This window comes from Ziziphus jujuba, chromosome 12 (assembly GCF_031755915.1).
Source record: "Ziziphus jujuba cultivar Dongzao chromosome 12, ASM3175591v1".
In the NCBI taxonomy this organism is placed as follows: domain Eukaryota; kingdom Viridiplantae; phylum Streptophyta; class Magnoliopsida; order Rosales; family Rhamnaceae; genus Ziziphus; species Ziziphus jujuba.
Window position 1 is genome coordinate 16542854 of NC_083390.1, and position 13915 is coordinate 16556768.

Genomic DNA, 13915 nt, shown 5'->3' on the forward strand with positions numbered 1-13915 from the left:
TTTTTGTATTGTGTTGAACTTTTGATAATCCATTTAATATATATTTGTTTGCTTTTTAAGTTTGCAATTAACGTTATATTATTATCTTGGTAGAATTTTAGTATGTTGTTTTTTACATTATATTATATTATATATTTTTTTATTTGTGATGAAATTATATTATTATTTCTTTTTACAAGAATGAAATTATATTATTTTATTTTAAAAAATAATGAACTTAGAAAACGTTATTATGCAGTTCATATTCCATCTTATATATATAACATACACACATGAATTAATATAATAAATTGAGAGGGATATCCTTTTATTTTTGAAAAGAAAGAAATATCTTTTCTATTTTATCTAATGCTACTAGTATTTTATAAGAAAAATTCATATGCCTATACTGATTTTCTCAAAATGCTTATAAAAATAGAGCAATAGTGTAAATAATGATTTTATTTTCCTTAAATTAAATTAATAATAATTAAAAAATAAATTAATATATTTGTATTTTTTAAATATTGTTTGAGAAATAAAATGAATTAGATAATATTTTTTTAGGAAATAAAATATATTAATAAATTCATATTAAAACAATTGATTTATTTTGGATGAAATATTAAAAGAATTTGATTTTTTTAAAAATAACTTAATCAATTTAGAATTTAATTATATTAAATTTTAAAAAATGATATATAATGTTATATTTAATAAATTGACAGAATCCAATTAGATAGACCAACGGCTCTAACGTTGTGGGCTAACATTGTGGGCTAATACTACCAAATTTTTTCTCGCTATGTAGCCCATTAAATTAAAAGTACTATCAACTTAATACAAGTTTAAAATTTAATTTAAATGAGATTATTTCATTTACATCTTTTAAGATTTGTCTAACATTTTTTATAATATCATCTACACCCCATAAATGTGTCTAAATTACCTTTACACCCCTATTTAAGTTAAACTGCTTTTAATATTTTTTTTTTTACAATAATTAATTTGAAGACTTTAAAGTTTTGTTAATCTATATTTTAATCAATTTTATTTTAAACCGAATGGTAATTTTTTAGTTTGAAAAAAACATATACGGTGATATTTAATATCTATTATAATTGTCAAATATATTCAACTAAATATATATTATAAATTTGCAAATTCTTTTAAGTAAATATATTTATAAATATATAACTTATCTAAAAAAGCTTATGCAATTAAAATTATCATATAGTTTTTTATAAAAAAAAAAAAATTATCGTTTAGTATAAATAAAAATTAGTAAAAATTGTATATAAAAAAATTGTAAAGTTTTCAAATTAATTATTAGGAAAAAAAAAGCACATTTCAAAAGTAATTTAACTTAAATAAGGATATAAAGATAATTTAGACTTCTTTAAAAGGTGTTAATGATATTATTAAAAAATTAATAAATATTTTTTTATTTATCAACAGGTATAAATGAAATATTCTCATTTTAAATTTGATAGGCAGTGGCCAAATTGTTATTTTCTTAGACAATAATCTCAAATTAGAAGCTTTACCATAATATCAAAAAGTATAAAAAATGATGTTGGGAGTATAGTCTACATCTTCTATTGGCATATTTTTCTCTCTTTTCAAGTTAATATTTTTCAAATAGGCCTTTTTTGCTAAAATTTCTAGATTCATCCCTGCAAAAAAGAAAAAAGAAAATTCACATTTATGAGTTATTCCAAATAATGCATATATATTTTGAACTCCAAGTAATATAATTATGTATATGGAGTTTTTTACAATATGGATATACACAAAAATGATGGTTTTAAAAATTATTATTAATTTTATTATATAAATTTGTTCCTAAAAAAAAATAAAAAATTCTATTATACAAACATGGTGATTTTTTTTTAAAAAACCATTATTTTTACGTATAATAAAAATATATATAGATATTCACGTCATAAAATTATTATATATAAATATATATATATATATATATTTTATCCTTTTCGATTCCACATATGAAATAATGTTTTGAAGGATAATCGCTTTCGAGAAATAAATAAAATCAGATAAATTGAGGGAAAGATACCTAATAAAAAGAAGGCGACGTGCCATCCAAAACGCACGTTTGAAGGTACAAGTGAGAGAGAAAGCAGTGCGTGTGAAAAATTATACCCCAAAAAATCCCAAACAAAGGACTGGCCGAGTGAGAGGGTGGATTGGAGAGCGAAACGCACAAACCGCACCGCAATAATATCTTAATAACGATGTCGTATAATTTGCATAAATCAATTCACAGCCTTAAACCCACAGAGAGAGAGATAGAGAGAGAGAGAGAGAGAGAGAGGCAATTTCAGTTGCAGTGCAGAGATAGAGAGTCCAAAACCAAAAACCCAAAAAAAAAAAAAAAAAAAAAAAAAAAGTTCAAAAGTGTGAGAGAGATCGTCAATGGAGGATCTATGGAAGAGAGCCAAAGGCTTCGCCGAAGAAGCAGCGAAGAAATCTCAAAACCTCACGAACTCAACCAAAATCTCCGATATAGTCTCTGAAACTGCTAAGAAATCCAGAGAATTGGCTGCCGAAGCTTCTAAGCAAGCCGATCTCCTCAAAACGGCGGCGTTTAAACAAGCCGATCAGATCAAATCCTTCTCCTCTGATATCCTCGTTTTACCTCCTCAGCTTTCTTCTCTTTCCATTTCCAACTCCTTGTCATCATCGTCTTCTTCTTCTTCTTCTTCATCCCATGAGCCTTCTCAGTCCGAACTCATCAAGTTCGGCCTCGCCGACGATCTCATTGTCTTCGTTAAGGGACTCACTTCAACCACTTTCCAGAGCTTCCCGATCCAAGGTTGTGTTTCCCATTCTAATGCTCAACATCATTTCTTTTTTTTATTTTTTTATTTTTTTATTTTTGGTGATTTTGAATTTACGTAATTTTGTGTTTGTTTTTATTCTTCTGAAATGTTGGAATTTGATTGGTATAGATGAAATGGAGGGGTCTGAATCGGATGTTCCAGCTACCGCCTCGAATGTGCGGAAAGATCTGACCGAATGGCAAGAACGGCATGCCACTCTGATCCTCACTACTGTTAAGGTCAACTCCCCTTTTTTTTGTCTTTTTTCCCCTCTCATTTTGCTATTTGTTTTTTATTCCATTGTTGAATTTGGTTGTAGCTGTAGTTTTCGATTTGGTTTTTTGTTGCTCTGGTATTGAGGTTGGTTTGGTTTTCGTTCAAGTTACTTGGTGCATACTCTCATTCAATTGATACTTGACCAACAAAATAAGCATCTGAATACTTGTAAAAGCACATGTCCATAGGAATTGCTCAACAAAATTCTTTTTATTATTTATTTATTTATTTAATTTTTAAATTGTTTGTTTGTAGATTATAGAGAATAAGAATATTTCTACCTCTTAAGGAAAAAAAAATTGGGCATATGGTTGACTTGTGATGCTGTCTATGTTGCTTCAGAAGACAATTGGGAACGTAAATATTGGATCGTGCAGACAACTAGTGTCTTCAAGAGGTTATGGAGGAATGGATATTCAACTTTGCTATAGTGTATTTGTAATTGATTTTCAGTTTGTGGGTTTGTTTCATGGTTAGTAGTAATCCCAATTCCAGCATACTACACTTTGTGGTTTCCCTTATTTTGAGAAAGAATATGTGCCTATTCATTCTTGTGCTGTAGCATATTGGCATTAGGTGGGTTTGACTCCTGAAGCAAGCAATCTATATCAAGAACCTCCCTTTTATACGACTGAGCAACTCATGTTGCAATTTGATTTTTCTGGAGGTGCTTAAAGGTTACAAAATTAAATTTGAAACATCCAAGTTATTTCATATGTTGGCCAAATATGGATTCAACATTTTGAAACATCCTGAAAATCCTGAGGTTTCTGTTGATGCTTGCATTTGTTTGCTGCCCACTGCATATCCAGTATCCTAAACTCAGGAGTTTTACCTCTAATACTGATCACCTAACTTGTGTTAACAGAGATATAGGCATTGTCCTAAGTTTACAATCAACTTCTGTAAATGACCAAATGCATTGGTTTTTGATCAGAAAGGAAAAACTGAATTAGTCTCTTATCTTGTAGCCTTGTAGTTAAGTGGGCTCAATATCTCCTTGGTTCTGGATTCATGTGTGGGCATGACCCTAAATCAGAAAGTAAATAACAGAATATTTGTCCACTACTAATTAAAAACTACTCTTTTGCAGGAGATGTCAAGGTTAAGATATGAATTGTGTCCACGAGTTATGAAAGAAAGGAGATTCTGGAAGATATATTTTACCCTTGTTAGCAGTTACGTTGCCCCGTAAGTAACAGCTTATTTGAGCAGATTGTCTTCGCTTCAATTTAAGGTTTATGCAAGGTGTTAGTTTAATGGCAAGCTTTGGATATATTTTAACATGCCTGTAGATTTATGAACATATTAGTGCAGATTCACTGTTGAAATATAATCTCTGTTTCTCTTATTAAAATTGTATTCAACATTACTTAAGCAAGCCCATCAATGTTGATAAATTCATGTAGAAGGAAAAAAACACAGCACCTCAGCCTCAGTTGGTGCACATATAGATAGTGTCTATTTATTGGAATATTGTTGTCAAATTTTTACATGGTTGTGAACTTACAATCAGATATGAGAAGCGGTACGTGGAGGAGATTAAGCTCAAAGAAGCAGAGAAAATGAAAGATGAACATGCCAAGCAAACACCATCAGTTGGAGGGACTGACCAATCGGAAGGTATAGAGAAGAACCTGAAGGGTAAAACATCAAAGTCATCATCAGCTGAGCAAGACTTGGATACTTTCCTTTTGGGAGATCTTGAAGATAGTGATGGGGGTTCAGGTATGTTTTGTCTCATTGTATTCTTTGACGTGCACTCAAGTTTGAGAATCCATTGTGATCCTCATCATAGAATAAATTAGAGCGTAAATCTGCTTAACAGAATTACACACAAAAATTTGTCTCTATTGATGATTAAATATACTAGTGATTTGGTTGTTCATGTTGTGATGTTCACATATTCAGAGTAAAAAGGTTTAAAATTAATGTTACATATGATATCTCTGTGAGCCATTATGTCAGTACTGTTCTTCTGAGGGTAGGGGATTGAATAACAAGGACGTTGAACTGACTGGCTTTGTTTTGTTTTCAGTGCATGGCCTGGGCTAAGTAAAGTAATCTAGTCCTGCATTTTTATAGCCTAAGGCATTGAACTGAGTTGTCCCATAGATTCGGGACTAAATCCGGTTATGATTTTTAGTCCTGTCCAATGCTGCATCACAACAGAGTGAATAAAATGATTCAGTCCCAGTCTGTAGTTTGGCCTGCCAGATACCTTTATGACAAAAGCACAGTGGCTAGGAATTACCATAATCTCGAACTACAAGAATTATTTTATTTTTCAGAAGCTTATATGCAAAAGACATATAAAAAATATGGAATCTAGTTATTTAGGATTTGTTAACAAGTTCTGCTGCATGTGGGTAGGTGTTGTCACATGGTTTACATAGTTTCTTTTGAACGGTTTGAACTAGACAGCTTTTTTTGGTAGATCAGGTTTGTTGATTTATCTTATGTGACTTGCAGATGATGGTGAAGGGAGCTTTGATGATGATTTTGACAAGATTGACAATTCGGTAAGCCTTCTTAAGCAGCTTATGATTTTCTGGTCATCCATTTTGTGATTCATTTGTACTTATTTTTCTCTTTATTCGTGCATTAAAATTTTATGTCTTCATTCATGCAAATTTTTTAAATTATCATGTAAGCTTCTACCTTATGGTATAAAATGTAATGAACATTGAATTGGTTCACAAATTATTTGAAATTCTTTGGGTAATTGCAGGATGTTGAAGATGAGAAACATACAAACAAATGACAATTGCATCCATTTACGATGCTGCCATCAAATATTATGAAGTAAAAATGGAACTTGCTTACGGGGATCGGTGAAGTGGAGCAGTTGTTAATATATGATGCATTTGGATTTGGTTAATTGATTTATAGGTTTAGTTATTTCATACCCTAAATAGATGCCATTTTAAGTTCATTCGTTTATTAGACATGTGCTATAAGCCAAGACAGGTTATGAAACCTGCTTATTATCATTTGAACTTCGACATTGTCCAACTACTTGGCATGCTTTGTACAGCCAACCTGATTACCCGTTAAAGTAAATATGGTTTTTTATTTATTACGTTCTGTAACTATCTTATAGACCCTAGACCGAACTAATACGATTTTAGAGCTCAGCCTTTGAAGATTTAATGTGAGATTGACTCATTATGAAATTTCAAATCCTTACCACCAATTTGATAGATTCCTTGGTTTTAAAAGGGCACCGAAATGGCAACACTTGAACTGGGTGCTAGATCTTAGATTCTGTTTGGTGAAAAACTTTTCCGCCAATAGAGCTTCGCTTGCGTGCAAGGCAGCATGCGAGGTGGAGCGATATGCAAGGTTGATCTGTTGCTCCGCACCAGTGAATATTCTACAGTTTCCAAATCTCTTGTCCAAATAATGGTTGGGGAAGAAAGGAACTGAAAAGACTGAACTATGAGAGACCAATCCACTAGATATGGCTGGATGACCGGCTCTTGCCAGCTTGCAGATTGAGATTGAAGAGGATGCCATCCCTCAATCCTCCAATGTCGGATTCTAATATCTTTTCAAATTTCAAGAAACTTAGCATATTTGATGTCCTATGTATGTTTGAAAAAAACAAGAAAAAAAAAGGCGAAGAGACGTTTTGATAAATGGTATACTAATACAAAAAAATCTCCTTTCGACTTCGACAAAGCAGATAGAGAAAATAAGATTGTTGTTGGGCGAAAGCTTATTAGCTTATTATGAACTTTTCTATTTCGCTTCTCATGGAGAGAGATAGCGAGATTGACCGCTGCTGGGTGGAATTATCAACTAAGTGAACGTTCCAAAAGCAACAAAAACTTGAGTTTGAACACCCTTGCTTGAATTTTCACCCTTAAGTGAGAAAGGTGCTAAGCTAAGGTGCACTAGGAAATTTTTGAAGAAAAACTCTTAAACAATATCGTAGAGCTGTTTTTAGAAATCGAGTCTTGGAATCACTAGAAAAAGATGACATTCGGAAAAACCACTGGCCAAGCCCTTCCTTTTAGAATTACGTGGAAATGCAACAAACAAATAAAGGAAACCAAGTTTGTCTACTATCAAGCTAATGGATAGCTATTAATTAGAATGTCATGGTAGTCAAGTTAATCTTGTCTTTTTGCAACTTATCCATTGTTGATGCTACTGGTAAGTCTGTCTTATAGAGGTCTTTCGGATTTTAATCTATAGTAGTATGATGATTATAGATAATTAAATTTACCTTGTACGTGATAATTAAAAAGAATATAAATGATATGATGTAACGGTTACATATAATATATATATATATATATATATATTTTTCTATTCAATAAGATTTTTATTTATTTATTATTATTATTATTTTTTGAGTAATGCTACATAACCAACTCTATTTACGACAAACAATTTTAGTACCAGAAAGGAAAAAAATGAAAAGATGTTAATTTGGGTTTTTAAATCAAAAGCAAAATTTCTATCATTAAAAATAAATCAAAAAAAATATCTTAAAATAAACTGTTTTTTATTTATAGAGTTTTAAGTCATCAGAGTAATTTTTATCTTAAAAATGAAAAACATACTGCTTTCACAGTAAGTTTTTCAAAAAAAAAAAAAAAAAGAAAAAAAAAACCGTAAGATGTTATAAATCTTATAAGAATCTTACCAATTTTTTTTGGTTAAATACTCGATATGATATTTATTTCTGCTGTAAAGAAATACGATATCTACTTAATATAGGATAATTTTTTTTTTTTTGACTTCTTAAATTAAATTTTCAATTTATAACTATAGTGTGATTGGGGCATTCTCACCTTTTCCATGAAGGCTTTACGCTCACAACACGGGTTTGAACCATAAAATGGTGCCCATAGAGCCATACCCATTGGATCCGGAGGTTCCCTTATTCTTACGGGTTAATCCATGATCCATGGATCTATCACTGGAGCTCCACTTAATAGTTGCCGGTGTAGCTAGTTGAGCACCGAAGTCCAGGCTTCTAGCCCCATCCTCCTCCCCCCTCACTCTCACTTCCAAGCTTCCATGGTAGTTTCCACTCTTCTCCACCAACCTAAGTACTCTATCAGAAGGCTCTCTTTGTCCTTCACATTTTCCTTATTCTCCAATATATCCTCCTCTTCTTCTTTCTCATCTTTATGCAGAAGCCACCCTTTCCTACCAAACCCAGAACCTCCTCCTCCTGTCCCAAAGAAAGTCCCTTTCAATGTCTCTGTTCATGGAAGAACATGGCAAGACCCTTACCATTGGATGTCAAACACCAAGGACCCTGATTTCTCTGAGTATCTCAATCGAGAAAACTCTTATGCTGAAGCTTTCATGGCTGACACCCACAAACTCCAACGCACTCTCATCTCTGAGATGACTGGTCGATTGCCCCCCAATATTTCTACTCCTCCTGAGCGTTTTGGACCCTGGTTTGCCCATTTTCCCTCCTGAAACTTTTGGAAATTTTCATTCTTTCTTTTATAATTGTATATGGGTTATCTTTGCTTTCATTGAATTTCAATTCTGCAGACTAAGAAGTTTGTTTATTGGTTGATTTTTCCAAAATGTGAAAGCTTTCCGTGACTAGTAACTTATGATAATATAGGTGATATCTAGTGTGGCGTGAATTTGAAATTCAGCTTCTTGCTGTTGCAATATCCAAAACTTTATTAATGTGGTTCATTCATAGCTCATGCAAACAATTTGAGCGGCCTGCTAGCTTAGCTCACAGTTTGTTTCATCTTATAGGAACTTGCTTAGGTTTTGATAGCTTAGTGTGAACCCCATTGGATGTTACATGGGAAATGAATTTTTTATTTATTGTATTTATTTTTTGGGATGAGAGAATAGAGGCCTGAAAACAGCTTTGCTAAGTGAGGTTGGATATTGTTGTTGCCTATACTTGATGGAAATTGTATTTGAAGTTTGAAATTAACTAATTATATTTATTCAAACTCGAGCAGGTTGTACTATCAATACATTCCGGAAGGTAAGGAATACCCGGTACTTTGTAGGAGATTGGAAGTTGAGAAAAGTAATTCGCTTAAGGCTATTCTCGGAGGACGGGTAGGAAAAGAGGAGATTTTGCTTGATTGGAATGCAATTGCAGAGCAATATGGCAAGCTTCTCTTATTCCTGCTTATGTGATTACAGATTCTCACCCTTTTACTCGTTAAATGTTAGTGATAGTTTGATCCAGATTATATTTCGCTCAAACATTAAGGTTATTTGTACATTAATATATTGCCTCCATTTTATCCAGAATGAAGGGGTCTTTTTCGTTTAATTTGTTTGAGTATTAATACCATGAATGGTCTAAGTATTTCTACCCAAAAAATTAAAAAAAATCATTTTATCCAGAATGAAGGGGTCTTTTTCGTTTAATTTGTTTGAGTATTAATACCATGAATGGTCTAAGTATTTCTACCCAAAAAATTAAAAAAAATTAACAGTCTAACAATCCTTTTCCCTTAATTCTGACTCTAGAATGCCAAGCACAGATGAGGGGAAAAAAAAAAAAAAAAAAAAAAAAAAAAAAAAAAAAAACCAAAATGGAGAAAAAGAAAAAGAAAAGGTAAACAAGAAAATGGAAAGCTATAATATTGATTTTGTTCAGCTGTAATTGTATAAAAAATATGTGGGTTCATACAGTCATTACCTTGAACTTTTATTAAAGCTATATGGCATTAATTTATTGTCAGAATCGGCTAAACAAATGATCATATTTGCTTAATATGCATAACTCATTTGGTTTTCTTTCTAAACTGATATATAATATCACTGTTGTGACTGTTGTGTGTATGCTACTGTAGGTTATGTGCACGTTGGTACTTGTCGCGTATCACCAGACCACAATTTTCTTGCATATGCACTTGATATTACGGGTAGTGAACAGTTCATGCTTCAAATTAAAGACCTTAGAAGTGGATGTATTGTTCCAAAATTACAAGTTAATGGGGTTGTCAGTGTAGCATGGGCTCAAGATGGCTGTTCCCTGTTCTATACTCAATCAGATGAGAATCAGCGGCCTTGCAGGTAAACTATTTATCTGTCTTTCACCTTTCTCCTTTTAAGTGGGTGTATTTTCTTATGTATTTGTTTCTTTTCAGGGTTTTCTATTCAAAGCTAGAATCTGGTAATATGGACAGTTTCCCTGTATTTACAGAAAGTGATTCTAGCTTTTGTGTGGACATAACAAGCACAAAAGATGGGAAGTTTATAACTGTGAATTCAAATTCAAGGACATCATCCGAGGAAGGAAATTTACTATTTTATTTGTGAAGGAGAAATTTGCATCAAATATATCCTTTTGGTAATACTAATGTCATGCAGCTTAACTTGCAGGTTTATATAATTGATGCCTCCAACCCATTAGTTGGAATGCAAAGAATACGTGAGCGTGTTTCTGGTGTGCAGTATTTTCTGGAACATCATTGTGGATTATTTTATATTCTTACAAATGCTTCATTGGGTGAAAATAAGGAGTTATGTGGTGAAGATTATTACCTAGCTAGATGCCGAGTTGAAGATATACAGTCAGCTAATTGGCAGGTCAGATTTCTTCATATTAATTTCTTAAATTGGAATCCTTGTTGTTGCATTTCTGATGTATCATAACATACTACTATATTTATATCAGAATATTATCCTTCCAAGTGAAGATTTTGCCTTGCAAGATATGGATGTTTTTTATGGACATCTGGTGCTTTTCCTCAACAAGAAGGGTAATCCTATGTTGTGCTCCATCAATTTGCCTATCAATATTGATTGTGAGGTATTGAGATTTTGGTCAATTACATTTTTATTTTCAGAGATATATTTTTAATAGTACACTACTAGTGCTTTCATCTTTTTGCATCCATAAATCATATAAATGGTGAACAGTTACTTGCAAAGATGAAGCTTTGGCCGAGTCTTGTCAATGTAAATGTCTAATGTGAAAGGTTAAACAAGTGCAGAAATTATACTGCGTATAATCTAACCTATTCATTCATATTAGGGTGGTTGAATGATAGATATCCAGTATTACAAATTATTATTTTCCCCTTTTCTTGAGATTTCTTGTGAGATTGTGCTGTACATATTATACGCTCCATTCGCTCTCACTGGAGATGAAAATATGGAAGCATCAGTAATTTATTTAGCCTCTACTTAATAGGAAATTTGTTATATTCATTTTCTTTATATCTTGTTTTGCAGCACAAAAAGGAGATTGAAGATCTTAATCCCTGGTTTTTCCCACTACCATCAAATTCATGTTCTGTTGTTCCAGGTTCAAACCATGAGTTCATGAACTCAGTTTATCGCGTTGTGCTTTCATCTCCGGTGGTATGTCAACTTTACCAAAATCTATCAGGGATCAAACTTTAGTTCTAATTTAAGGTTTTACTTATTGTTACTTCATTGTACCCTTTTAGGCTTTGATTGCCTCTTTGGTTCCTTTATTTTTTTGGATATGCAGATGCCTGATGTTATTGTTGATTATGACATGTCAAGAAAGGGATTTTCCATTGTGCATCAAGATGAAGTAAAGGGTGTTTCATTTAAGCTAGACTTGAACCAAAGTTTTGGCTTAAAACACGACAAGGAAGAAAATGTCCAGTATAGTGAACTACAGAGGTGGAAGGATTTTTCTCATGCATACCATTGTGAAACAAAAGAAGTTATTTCCCATGATGGTGCCAGAATTCCTTTGACCATTTTGTACTCTCGAACAGCCTGGCAGAAGGGTCAGTCACCTGGTATTTTACAAGGATATGGCGCATATGGTGAAGTTTTAGATAAAAGCTGGTGTTCAAATCGACTTAGTTTACTTGATCGGGGTTGGGTGGTGGCATTTGCTGATGTGAGGTGCTTTTATCAATTTTCTTCTATTTCCTCAGTGTTCACTAGAGACATCAACAATTTAAATTGTCGTGTAAAATTTGGCCAAATTGCAAATGAATTTTGAAAGTGAATTGCAATTTTGTATGAATACTTTCAGAATTTGTTATAATTGAAGTATTGAGAATTTATGTATTTAACTTGAGAAGGTTTGCATGAGCAGGGGTGGTGGTGGGGATTCTTCATGGCATAAATCTGGCAGTGGGTTGCATAAAAAGAATTCAATATTTGATTTTGTGTCTTGTGCAAACTACCTGGTCAAAGAGGATTACGTACATAGAGATCAGCTAGGCGCCATAGGATATAGTGCTGGGTGTCTTCTTTTGGGAGCAGCTATCAATATGTGCCCAGATTTGTTTCGTGCTGCCATTTTAAAGGTTAGTGTGACTCACTAGAACTGATACAATTGCAGTCTTAATGTGAGTATTCCAATCCAGGGAAGCAAATTGCTCTTGTATACATTTTTTACAAGTTGAGGTTTTGATGAGTTTATATGAGGCTCCAAGTTTTCAATTTTCTTCCTCTGCTTCTCTACTTCTGAATATCAAATAGGTCTGTAGCTTTCTCCATTTGCCATTTAGTTGCTAGGCGAGAATGAGATAGAAAATAAAGAACTGAACAAGAGCATGCTCAATTACAAATTGACATGAACCATTTCTCTGCCAGTGGGATGTATTTTGTTTGCCATGGTATATTTATGTACATTGTTTCTGTTTTCTTTCATTTTTTAGGTTACTTCTATGGTAGAGATGAAGAGCTTGGTGCATGGTTATGTTAATATGAATTTCTAGTGTTTCTACTGATGCATGGTGCTTTTCATGTCAGGTTCCATTTCTTGATATATGCAATACTTTATTGGATCCTAATTTGCCTCTCACCCTTCTGGATTATGAAGAATTCGGGAATCCTCAGATACAGTCCCAATTTGAGTGTATTTTAAGCTATTCTCCTTATGATAATGTTTCTCAAGGAAGCTGCTATCCTTCAATGCTTGTGTCAGCATCCCTTCAAGACTCAAGGCAAGTTCATTTCTCGTCCTTCAGTATTTGTTCCAATCAAAGCTATATTCTAGATATTTTTTTGCTTTATCTGTTTTTGCATAATAATTATCCACAATGATTTTCTAGTCTCTGATATTCATTCTCAGGGTTGGGGTATGGGAAGCTGCCAAGTGGGTAGCAAAAATTCGAGACAAGACATGTTCTGCTTGTTCTGGTTCAGTAATTCTCAAGACAAATATGACTGGAGGACATTTTGGTGAAGGCGGTCTTTATGGTCAATGCGAGGAAACTGCTTATGATTATGCTTTTCTATTAAAAACTATCAGGATGTTTGAACAATAAGTAACATGCAAAGGTGGTATTGGAAAAAAAGAATGGTACAGCTTTGGTGACCCAGCTTGATAATTTCATTCCTTACATCACTGGTCAAGCAGAAGCAGAATTCCTGCAGCAACCCAGGTATTTTTACCACTGAGCTCCACAGATACGAAAAGGGTTTCTGGACAAGGTAAGTGCTATTACAGAACCTTTAATCTGCATTATTTTTGGTTCCTACGCTGTCTCCTTTAAAAGTCTCTTCCATTTTTTATGTAGCATGCAGCAACCCAAAGTATGTGCTTTCGAAATTGGAGTAGCTTCAGAGTTCTGATATCAAGCAATAATATCTCAAAGATACTGTACTAATAGCAACTTTTGTTTGACCAACTTTTTCTGGTAATCATCTTGTTAATTGATTTATAACAACATATGATAAATAATTTGTATTTTTGGTCAGTGTTTGTTCATTCCAAGTTTAAAGGTTTTAGATTCTTCTCATGTGGTTATGTTGAGCAGAATTCAACTAAATCAGTTCTTGTTTAGCAGGACTTTTATATACCAACTTTTTATGATTGAACTTCGTTATTTTGAATCTCTCCATTCTGGGTGGTTGGCTTT

At 32.9% G+C, this 13915-nt stretch overlaps 2 protein-coding genes across 2 annotated transcripts; both read left to right on the forward strand.

Moving 5' to 3' along the window:
- The first annotated feature begins 2287 nt into the window (after window positions 1-2287).
- Window positions 2288-6180, forward strand: LOC107429098 (uncharacterized). Its single transcript, XM_016039747.4, has 6 exons — window positions 2288-2815; window positions 2952-3061; window positions 4192-4289; window positions 4615-4826; window positions 5571-5620; window positions 5830-6180. Exons 1-6 carry the CDS (start codon window positions 2416-2418, stop codon window positions 5860-5862), a joined length of 903 nt encoding a protein of 300 aa, XP_015895233.3. The 5' UTR covers window positions 2288-2415; the 3' UTR covers window positions 5863-6180.
- Window positions 6181-8066: 1886 nt separating this feature from the next.
- Window positions 8067-13915, forward strand: LOC107429092 (uncharacterized). Its single transcript, XM_060813591.1, has 12 exons — window positions 8067-8524; window positions 9059-9213; window positions 9908-10130; window positions 10205-10347; window positions 10438-10646; window positions 10735-10869; window positions 11295-11423; window positions 11557-11945; window positions 12142-12355; window positions 12804-12997; window positions 13126-13487; window positions 13574-13915. Exons 1-11 carry the CDS (start codon window positions 8133-8135, stop codon window positions 13319-13321), a joined length of 2379 nt encoding a protein of 792 aa, XP_060669574.1. The 5' UTR covers window positions 8067-8132; the 3' UTR covers window positions 13322-13487; window positions 13574-13915.